The sequence below is a fragment of the Psittacula echo genome (genome assembly GCF_963264785.1).
Source record: "Psittacula echo genome assembly, chromosome: 1".
NCBI classification, from domain to species: domain Eukaryota; kingdom Metazoa; phylum Chordata; class Aves; order Psittaciformes; family Psittacidae; genus Psittacula; species Psittacula echo.
The window spans coordinates 16,387,364-16,397,415 of record NC_137735.1 but is presented as its reverse complement, the minus strand read 5'-3'; the positions used below and the strand labels follow the sequence as shown (position 1 = coordinate 16,397,415).

Here is a 10,052-nt window from a genome sequence, read left to right as displayed (position 1 = left end):
ATCTATAGTACGAGAATACGCTTTGAAGCCGGGCAGAAGACGCTGAGGCCCCGGCACTCCAGGGGTTAACTGCCGCGACGCCACACCAAAATGGCGCCGCCCGCCTTCGCACCCGCCCCGCGCGCTGGGCAGTCGCGCGGCGGCCGTGGCGCGCCGCTGTCGCACGGTTATGAGTCACCGCCAGGGGCGCGGCGCGGCGCGCGGCTCGGGGGCGGCGGGCTCGGGGCGGGCGGCGCTGCTGCTGGCGGCGAACATGGCCGGCGTTCCCGACGCCGCTGCCTCCGCCGCCGCGCCGGGCAGCGGCGGGGATGGGCGGCGCGGCGGCGGCCCGGAGCAGCAGGAGAGCTGCCGGGGTGAGCCGAAAACTCTCTGGGGGAACAGCGAGCCGTGGCCGCCCGCCTCCGGTTCGGGGCAGCCGTCTCCGCAGCAGCGAGCGGAGACGCTGGGCTTCTACGAGAGCGACCGGGGCAGGAAGAAGAAGCGGAGCCTCTCGGGTGAGGGGCGGTGGCGGGGCGAGAGGCCTCTTCCCGCAGGTCCTGGCGGGTGGAGGGCAGCGAGGGCCCCTAGGTAGGGTTGTCCCTCTTGGGAGACCGGAGTGGCCGAGGCGGTGTTGCCCGGGGCGGGCGGTGCCTGCGGGGCGCGTCGCCAGCGCTGGCTCCTCACAGCGCCGGCCGGGCCGGGCCGCCTGGGGGGCCAGGGCCGGGGTGGGTGCCGGAGGCAGGGCTGTGGGCGCTCTGTGCGAACTTCGGCGAGCGACTTAGAAAAGTGAGCTGGGACCTAGCGGGCCCGGGAGCGGCGGCGTTCGGCCGCTCCGGGAGCGCGGGCGAGAGGGCGGGGAACTCCGCTCCGGCTGTGCTGCCTTCGCTCTCCCTGCCTTAAGTTTCGGCAGTGAACTCGCCTGTGTTGGTGCTCCTTAGCGTAATCCCGTGGTGGCCCCGCTTTCCACACGAGCGTGTTCAGGAGGGGGAGCGCGGATAGCGGGTCTCTGCGCGGTGTCACGCAGCGTGTTGGGAGGTGTTAAACAACAAGGGCATTACCTGTCCCACCGTCATACACTGAAGCGGAGGCTGAGGCTGTTCGGTCGGTACCTGCCAAGGAGTGACAGCAGCGAGTGCGTAGCATACCGGTTCCTGACAGGAGCAGGGGACTTAGACACGGGGCTGGGTTTCCTGAGCCCCACAGCCGGGAGAGCTGCGGGCTCGATGAACTTTCTTAAGTACGAGAAATGCTTCGTCGTGTTACGGGTTCTTGTTACACGAGCTTTGAGTCTTTGCCCCTACTACTGTATAGAACAATACTGTTGGAAGTTGTGTGCAGTTTATTAGAAGCCTTTCAAAGTAAATGTAATCTACTAACTGAGGACTTTATAGGGAAAAATAGGAAAAATGTCATGGTCTTTGCTATCTTTCTGCAGCTGTATTTACTTTTACACTTGAACTGGGCTTTTTTTAGGTATCTTCAGAGTAATTTTTGAAAGCAACCCTGCCTTTTTTATGTAATAATGATCACTCTGTGTGACAGGGTTGATTCCGTGTTACTAAGATCATAAATAACTTTATTAGCACCATTAGTTGCGCTGGTTGCTGAAAGTGGTGTTCAGATATCCAGGCTTTCTGCCGCAGTGTTGGTTTGAAGGTGATCCCACAGGTCTTACCAAATACAGAAAAGAAAAAGTAGGAATTAGGATTTAACTTGAATAATCTGCCACCAATTGAAGGCTTTCCTTCTGAGTTTGACAGGTGCTGTGTCCCTTTCTGACATGTATTATGTCATAGGAAATGCAGCATCATTGACTGCAGTTCTGGGGTGTTGGTGAGACTGGTGTAATTTCCATAGTTATAAAGAACTGGCTTTATTGTTATGAATTGCTTTTTAGTGGGGAAAAAAAAAAAGTGGTCAAGATGTGTACTAATGTTCCTGAAAGATGAGCAAATAGCTTAGTAAAAAGTATGGAAATTGTTACTTGTGTGTGTGCACAGGAATTCCTAACTGTGTTCCAGTTGATCATAAACTCTGAAATAGTTAAAAATCATTGGTGCTCTGTGGCTCTTCAGGACAGGAGAATGTTAGAAGAACAGGTTTTTTGATAGAGCAACTAAAACTTCTAACTCATCTAATGATAGGAGTATGTTACACAATAGAAGTAGGGATTTTTCACTATACGGAGGGAGGAGGAAATAAAAAAAAAACCAACCACCATATTGTGCTGTTTTAGCCTTGATTGATTTAGTTAAGTCTTTATGATAGAAGTGTGTTTTAGGATTAAGGGGAGTGAAGTGAGTGCCTGGAATCGTTGGATTTACGATTGAAGTTACGATTGCACAGCAGTAGAAGCTTATCTAGGTATGATACGTTTCACATTTGCACAAATTTTCCTTTCCATTTCTGGTTAATGGTTATCCTTTGTGTAGTTATGCATTGAAGTATAACTTAGGTAAATCATTATCTTCTTACTTTGAAGGAACTAGTGGCCTTCTATGTTTTGAATATGCTTGTGCTTTTCTGTTCTGAGTTGGGGAGATAAATGAGGATAAGCATTAAGAATATGCTGTCTGAACAGTTTAAACCTAGGGTTTAAACGCAATCTAAAACTTTATGACTGCAAAAGAGGGGAAAGTTGAAGTGGAGAAGGAGTTTGAAGTAGGAATTAAAGCATTTACTTACTTTTAGAAGAAAATGATGCTTTGATAGCAGAATTAAACTTTTTCAGATGATTTATTACTCTGTCCTGCCTTGGTGTCTCATGCTGTTCTCCTTGCTGCATTTCTCCTGCAGGGTTGGCCACTGATCTGTTTCACAGCTGACGCAGAGATAGGGCTGATGTAGAGTGGCAGTAAGTGCTCAGAAAGGAGGTGGCTGAGCAACTATGGGCTTCAGTGCACCCCTCTCACTGCAGAGATTGTTTTGCAGTCACAGTCTGGAACTTGTGTACTGATCAACCCCAGTCATGAGGAGTTGTCATTTCTTAATTTCAATGGCATGAAAGTCTAACCAGATGAAGGAAACCTAAAATCATTTGTTTTTCAATAGACCTGTGAACCAATTTGTATGGGGTAAGGAGGGGGAAAGAGCTCATTAGTTAGGATATCTCAAATTGGAAAGGACCTATACAGGTCCACTAAGTTACTCCGTGGTGTATATGCCATATTTATTTTGCAGGAAACTTTAGTTTTCGGAGATGCATTATCTTTAAGTTAGAGAAGGTTGGTTATCTGAGGTGGAAGAAATATACCTGGGCAGTTAACAGAGTAGCTAAGTGGTGTGTTTATATCTAAGGTTATCTCTTGCTATAAAAAAGAAGGGGTGGGGGGGAACAAAAAATCAAAACGAAAAAAGTTACAAGTGATAGTATTAAAAAGGAAGACAAAGAAAACAAGTTTGCAAGACATCGGAGCAATCATAAAGTAGTAGAATGGTTAGGGTTAGAAAGGACCTTAAGATCATCTAGTTCCAACCTGCCTGTCATGGGTCACATGCCACGTCACTAAGCCATGTCACCCAAGGCTCTGTCCAACCTGGCTTTGAACACCACCAGGGATGGAGCATTCACAACCTCCCTGGGCAACCTATTCCAGTGCCTCATCACCCTTACAGTAGAGACCTTCCTTCTTATATCCAATCTAAACTTCCCCTGTTTAAGTTTGAACCCATTACCTCTTGTCCTGTCACTACAGTCCCTAACAAAGAGTCCCTCCCCAGCATCCTTATAGGCCCCCTTCAGATACTGAAAGGCTGCTATGAGGTCTCCTTGCAGCCTTCTCTTCTCCAGGCTGAACAGCCCCGACTTTCTCAGCCTATCTTCATACAGGAGGTGCTCCAGTCCCCTGATCATCCTTGTGGCCGTCCTCTGGACTTGCTCCAACAGTTCCATGTCCTTTTTATGTTGAGAACCCCAGAACTGCACACAGTACTCCAAGTGAGGTCTCACGAGAGCAGAGAGGCAGGATCACCTTCGACCTGCTGGTCACGCTCCTTTTGATGCAGCCCAGGATACAGTTGGCTTTCTGGGCTGCGAGCGCACACTGAAGCCGGCTCATGTTCATTTTCTCATCAGCCAACACCTCCAAGTCCTTCTCTGCAGGGCTGCTCTGAATCCCACTGTCCATGTCACCGACAAAAGGTATTGAACAAGACCGGTCCCAACACTGATCCCTGAGGGACACCACTCGTTACTGGTCTCCAGCTGGACATTGAGCCATTGACCACAACTCTTTGCGTGCGGCCATCCAGCCAGTTCTTTATCCACAGAATGGTCCACCTATCAAATTGATGTCTCTCCAATTTAGAAACAAGGATGTCATGCGGGGCAGTGTTGAACAGTTTGCACAAGTCCAGGTAGATGACGTCGACTGCTCTGCCCCTGTCCATCAGTTCCATAGCCCCATCATAGAAGGCCACCAAATTGGTCAGGCAGGATTTCCCCTTAGTGAAGCCATGCTGGCTGTCACCAATCACCTTGTTGCTTTTCATGTGCCTTAGCATGCCTTCCGGGAGAATCTGCTGCAAGATTTTGCCAGGCACAGAGGTGAGACTGACTGCTCTGTAGTTCCCTGTGTAAATAATTTAGTAGAATGAACTTCTGCCTTGTTGCACTGGAATGAACTTTGATTTAAACTTTATCTGTAAATATTAGGTTTTTACTACTCATTAAGCTACCTCTTGTTCTCTTTTGTCTTCAGATAAATACCTTTAAGGATTACAGTGGGTTCGGCCTGCTTACTGGAAGTGGATCAGCAATACATATACATATATAAAAATCACTATCAAAACAAGCTCATACAGGGAAAAACCGTTCAGTTTAAAGAAATAATGATATAAATGATTTGTTAATACATAATGAGCCAGCAGTTAGTGAGTTGTATAGCTGTGATCTGTATCAGCAACGTGATAAATCACAATATTACACATACACAGGGTGTTAATACACCATCACAGGCTTCAAAATGCCAATTTATTGTCCCCCCAAATTGTAATCACATGCAATACATGTGCCCCCCACCTAGAGCAGTGTAGGTTATACGCACACCCTGCTGCTTCTTCTTTTATATTTCTGTTTGAGCTGATTCCTTCTTTGCTTTAAAACTATTTGTAATTTTATGGCTGTTCTTCTGGCTAATGTTCTTCATCATCTTCAATGTGATGAATATTGAGGAGCCACTATCAGATGGTTTTGGGTGAAGTCTTTACACGTAGCATGTATACTTGCATTCCTCTCTTAACAGCTGTTACCTAGTCTGTTTTACTAAGGGTGTGTTATGCAGCCTTTTCTTTCTCCACAAAAATGGGAAGCATTGTACCATGCAAGGTCCAACCCCTGCCCAGTAGTCACTAAGTCTTTTGCTAAAATCTGAATTTACTATTTGTGTGTTCTTGTGTCATGGTAAATGATCTGTAGCTTTTAATCTGTCTAGATAGGTGATTTCCATCTTTTGCATGTTGTGTGAACACTGAGAGTTTCTATTTTTAAATGCCAGTAGTAACCAGAAATGTTGGATTTTATTGTAGTGTTTTGTCACTTCTGAAGTGTTACCAGAAGATGATGATGTCAGACCTTGTCAATGAGTGTCAAAACTTAAACTCAACATCCTTGTCCTGACAGCCTGAATTTTCATAATTGCAATTTTCATATTTTATTTCATTTTGCAAGACTACTCTGCACAAAGCCTTTTTTAGAAGCCATATGAGTTGACTGTACATAGGTCAGTCAGCCTTTGACTTATTTACCTGTAGCCATTAAAATGTAGGAGACCTGTATGTGCTTGATGGCTTTTTGGTCTGGAAAGGCTTTGATCTGGTCATGAAATAATCAGCATGCTTGTACTGTTTGTGCACTGAATCACTTGGGATCGTGTATCTGTGAACATTTTGATCTTCCAGAAAGTTGTTCTTTAAAATAAAGAGTAAGTTGCTAGCGTTGCTGGGAGAAGAAATAGCTTTTAAGAAGTTTAAAATAGAGCTTAGTAAATTTAGGAGGACTGTCAGTACATTAAGGATTAGGTCCGCTCAACATACTGCATCCAATGTAATTGCTTTGAGTAATATTTTGGAGAAGTGGGATGAAACCAATTGGCTGGGAAGAGAAGTGGGAAAATGATTGGCTTGTTTTGGTTGTTCCCCTGGGGCAACAGGGATATGGTAGAGCATAGGACTTGCTTCTCTTATAGTTCCTTCTGTACCAAGTTATTTGATGTTCTGGTTATGATCAACAGAAACTTCTGGGATTAGATACAATACAAATGAAATATGTAGCAAGTAAAAAAAAAAACATAGCGGTCTCCTCACACTTTGGAGGTCATGCCTGAAGTGTCTTCTGCTTATGTGTTCCTGAATATAGATCTTTCATTGCTGAGGTTCATCAGTGCTGAGCTAACAAGAGGCTACTTCCTTGAACACAATGAAGCAAAATACACAGAACGGAGAGAGAGAGTATACACGTGCATGCGAATACCAAAAGAACTGGAAAAGGTGAAGTATACTGAAAGATTTGTTTTAATTTAGAGATGAAATCTGTTGCATTACATTATTTGAAGAAATACTTATTTTTCAAAGACTTGCTACTAAAAAAGTTAAACATCTGTAATGATTAGTTTTCAGTGTTAGTAAGTTAAGCATTTGTTTCAGGGTTTTTTGCCTGTTTGTTTGCTGCTTCTGCTGTTATTAGGCAAGACAGACATGGCTAACTTTCAAGTCCAGATGATGACAAATTGATTCAAATACAAAGATATCACTGATCCTTAAAGGAATGTTCAAGCAAAATGAAACTTTTTACAGCAAGATGCAATTAAAAAAAAAAAAAAAAGATTGTTTTAAAGATTTATTTGAGGATGGGAAGATTTCAGTCCTTTAAAATATGGTGATGGGTCAGTTTCTATCTAAGGTTTTTGACTTAATTTTCATAGCTTTCTGGTTCACTTCTTGCAGCTAATTACCACATCCTCCCTCTCTGTCCCAGTGCTACAGCCCTTCCTGAAGCATTCCTGCCACTTCCTTTATGTCAGCTTAGATATAATTTTGGCCGTGCAGTGAGCTATTGCCACTGCTCTAATGTAGAAGAGAATTTTACTCTGTCTTACCCTTTGTGATTTGGGAGGCAAAGGAATATGCTCAAGGATGATGAGTAAGGCAGCATTGTAATAAGGTTTGGCTAGGCTGCAGTGTAACGATAACATTAAAAGTAATATAGCTAAAATTCTCAAAACTTTCCAGGATTAAGTTACGTAGTAAGGCTAAATCAATTTAGCTCTAGCTTACACTGAAGGGAGAGTCTGTGTGATTCTTTCTCTCACTTCAGTCTCCTGCCTTATGCATGCTGCCTGTTTTACATGAGCTATGGTGCTTGCTGGACTGTTCTAAGGGTTAAATCAGCTCATAATTTGGCAATGAATGCTTCAGTTTTCTTGCTCTGTTTGTTCTTCAATGGGATAGCGAGCTGAATTGCTTGGCTGGTATTCTTGAGAATCCACAGTCTACGCAAGGGCAGAAGGCGAGCTGTGTAGCTTGGGGTAGGGGTAGAAAAGCGAAAGAGCAGTGGTGCATGGAGGGACAGTAGGATTCCTTTTGTCAGCAGCCCTCAGATTTCTCCTTCAGTGTCATTAAATTCGTCCTTAGTCTGTGATGAGACCTTTTTTCACAAAACTCAATTCCCAGTCAGTTACTGCAGGAAATCACTGAATGAATGAGATTAGGATGGACCTCTGGAAATGATGTAGTCCAAACCCTTGCTTAAAACTGCATCACCTACAACAGCTTGCTCAGGACTAGATCCAGTTAGATGTCTCCATGGATGTTGTCTTCACAGTCTCACTGTGAAGACAACTTTACTCTTTACGGTAGAATATTTCAGTTATGGTAGAGTCTCAGTTGAACTTTATAGCAGTTTTACATCATCTCCATAGTAATTATGTATACTATTATGTGCCCTCTCCAAGTCACAGGAATTATTCTGAATGATCATCAGCATAGATTTCCAATAAAAATTTCAGTGTGTAAGAACAAGGCAAGGCCAACAGTCTTTTAAAAATAAGCTTGATGCTGTAAGTGGTGAAATTGATGGTTTTTGCATGGTAAATCATATTTCAGTCTGTACTTTCAATATGAAAGAATATGAAACTGAAGTAGTAAGCATGTGGATTTAAAAAATGATGTTTATCTCTTTAGAGATTCTGAAATAAATTTGTTTGCATGGGCTTAGTCCAGGTTAGTATACATACTAGCTATATCAAATCAAATCATACTTGTTGAAAAAGTACAATTATTAACATCTAGAAAGCAAATTTACACTATTTAGCAAACTAAATAGTGTACGAATCATCATCTCTTGGAGGAATCACTTGCCTCTGTGATTCAAAAGTCTGCTTAAAGTGTGAGGCACTAGGAAAGGAAAAGAAGAATTTTCTTAATTGATGATATTGTTTACTACCCAATTACCCAATAGTGTAATTACAGAGTAGTAATGAAAATCATAATCAGGTAGAGTGAGAATAAACTGGAGTAAGTTTATCAGAGCCTAATCTTGGGACATATTCTTTAGCATGCACTTGTTACATGTACCTAATTTTAGAGTGGGGTGTAATGTTTAAAGGGTAATATTTTGTTATTGTTCTGAATACTTTTTTTTTTTAGACAAACTAGATAATTTGTAATATAAATGCTACTTCTGCTCAAGCTTTTTGTGCAGTTTCAGTGAAAGTTCTTCAATGTAATAAGTTATTTGTCATAAATAAAAGGTGGTCCCTATTCTACCATCTTAGGGGAAAACTTGTCAATTCATCTCAAAATTAAACTTGGAGCTTTTGTGCTAAAAAATAGTTATGATGATGGAAAAGCTCATTAAGCTTTTCTGTTTGCTCCTCAGTATCTGGAATATAGCAGCAAAAATAATGTTTACCAAAATGAGGGGAAGGTTCAGTGCTGATTGTATTTCATCAGGCACGTGTAAGTTCAGTCTAGTGAAAAATTAGGAAAATGAAGGCATTAAACAATTGCAGATATTAATGCAAGATTATAGAATGTGAAAACCTATAATTGCCTCAGGCAGAGATAAAGTTTCTGTTTAAGTCAAAAAGAAAATGCAGAGGTTTTTTTTTGATTACAACGATGCCCTCAAAGGATGCAGAGGCAATGACAGGCTGTCTTTCTATTTTGCTTGGGTTAATGAGTTAAAAAAGGGAAGATACATGTTCAGCTCCAGTCATCCTCAGTGGTGGATATTCAGCGCTTGGTTTAAAAGTTAGCAAAGAAATGGGTAACTTGATAGCATATTAAAATGCAGTGGGTAAATTCATCCATTATTTGTAACCACCGCTCCTGATAATTTTTATTGATAACCCTCTGCTGAAATCTTAGAAAACAGTGCTAGAGGTGAATGAGTTAGTATCAGGGAGAAGACCTTAATGTCGTGGTGATACTGAAGTACAGACTGCAGAATTGGCAGAAATAATATTATAAGGGAAGGCAACAGTTCAAAAATGATAGCTGTGCTCTTAGACCAGAGTCAGTCATCAGTTGCTTGCAGATAGATGTACTGGAGCGTATTCTGTAGGACTGCTTTCAAAGTTACAAGGATGCATGAGTGAGAGAAAGGTACATGTCGGTGATACTAGCTCATTGGACATTGAACTGGCTGTTGCTCAAGCTGACAAGGTATTTTGAAAGGCAAACAGGTTGTGAGAGTTAAAAGTAATTTATTTGTCCTTTGATTTACTCCCCACTTCCCCACCCCTCAAACTGGTGTCCGTCTTTCCCATCAGCAATACATGAAAACTTTAAATGCATTTCTGTCATGGATGCATAGGCCTGCTTAAAGATTGCTAGTCTTAATTGTGTAGCCGATGATTTTCCTGGCAGGAAAAAACACTACCTACTGATCTGACAGAAGTGTAAAAGCCTATGTCTAGAGTCTTATTCATGTAAACTTTAGATAAATTCAAAAAGCAGATGAGGAAGGAAAGTCATGCGGGGACAGTGGTATACAAGATCTTTCTAATTAAGGGATTTCTAATGGCAGAGTTTAGGTCCAGTTTAATTATCACAGAATTGCTTGACTCGTGGCT

General features: G+C 42.7%; 1 protein-coding gene across 8 annotated transcripts in view; it reads left to right on the top strand.

The window, feature by feature from the left end:
• Positions 1 to 47: 47 nt before the first annotated feature.
• TAPT1 (transmembrane anterior posterior transformation 1) overlaps positions 48 to 10,052 on the top strand; it is a 49,442-nt gene continuing 39,437 nt past the window's right edge. For 4 of the 8 annotated variants that reach the window (XM_080637011.1, XM_080637010.1, XM_080637012.1 and 1 more), the window contains exons 1-2: positions 48 to 533; positions 6,335 to 6,465. In XM_080637011.1, coding sequence (XP_080493137.1) covers positions 170 to 533; positions 6,335 to 6,465 — 495 coding nt within the window. In that variant the 5' untranslated portion in view covers positions 48 to 169. Of the gene's footprint in view, positions 534 to 4,284; positions 4,336 to 4,479; positions 4,526 to 6,334; positions 6,466 to 10,052 lie in introns of those variants that run through there. The other 4 variants (XM_080637014.1, XM_080637013.1, XM_080637009.1 and 1 more) reach the window with 2 other exon arrangements.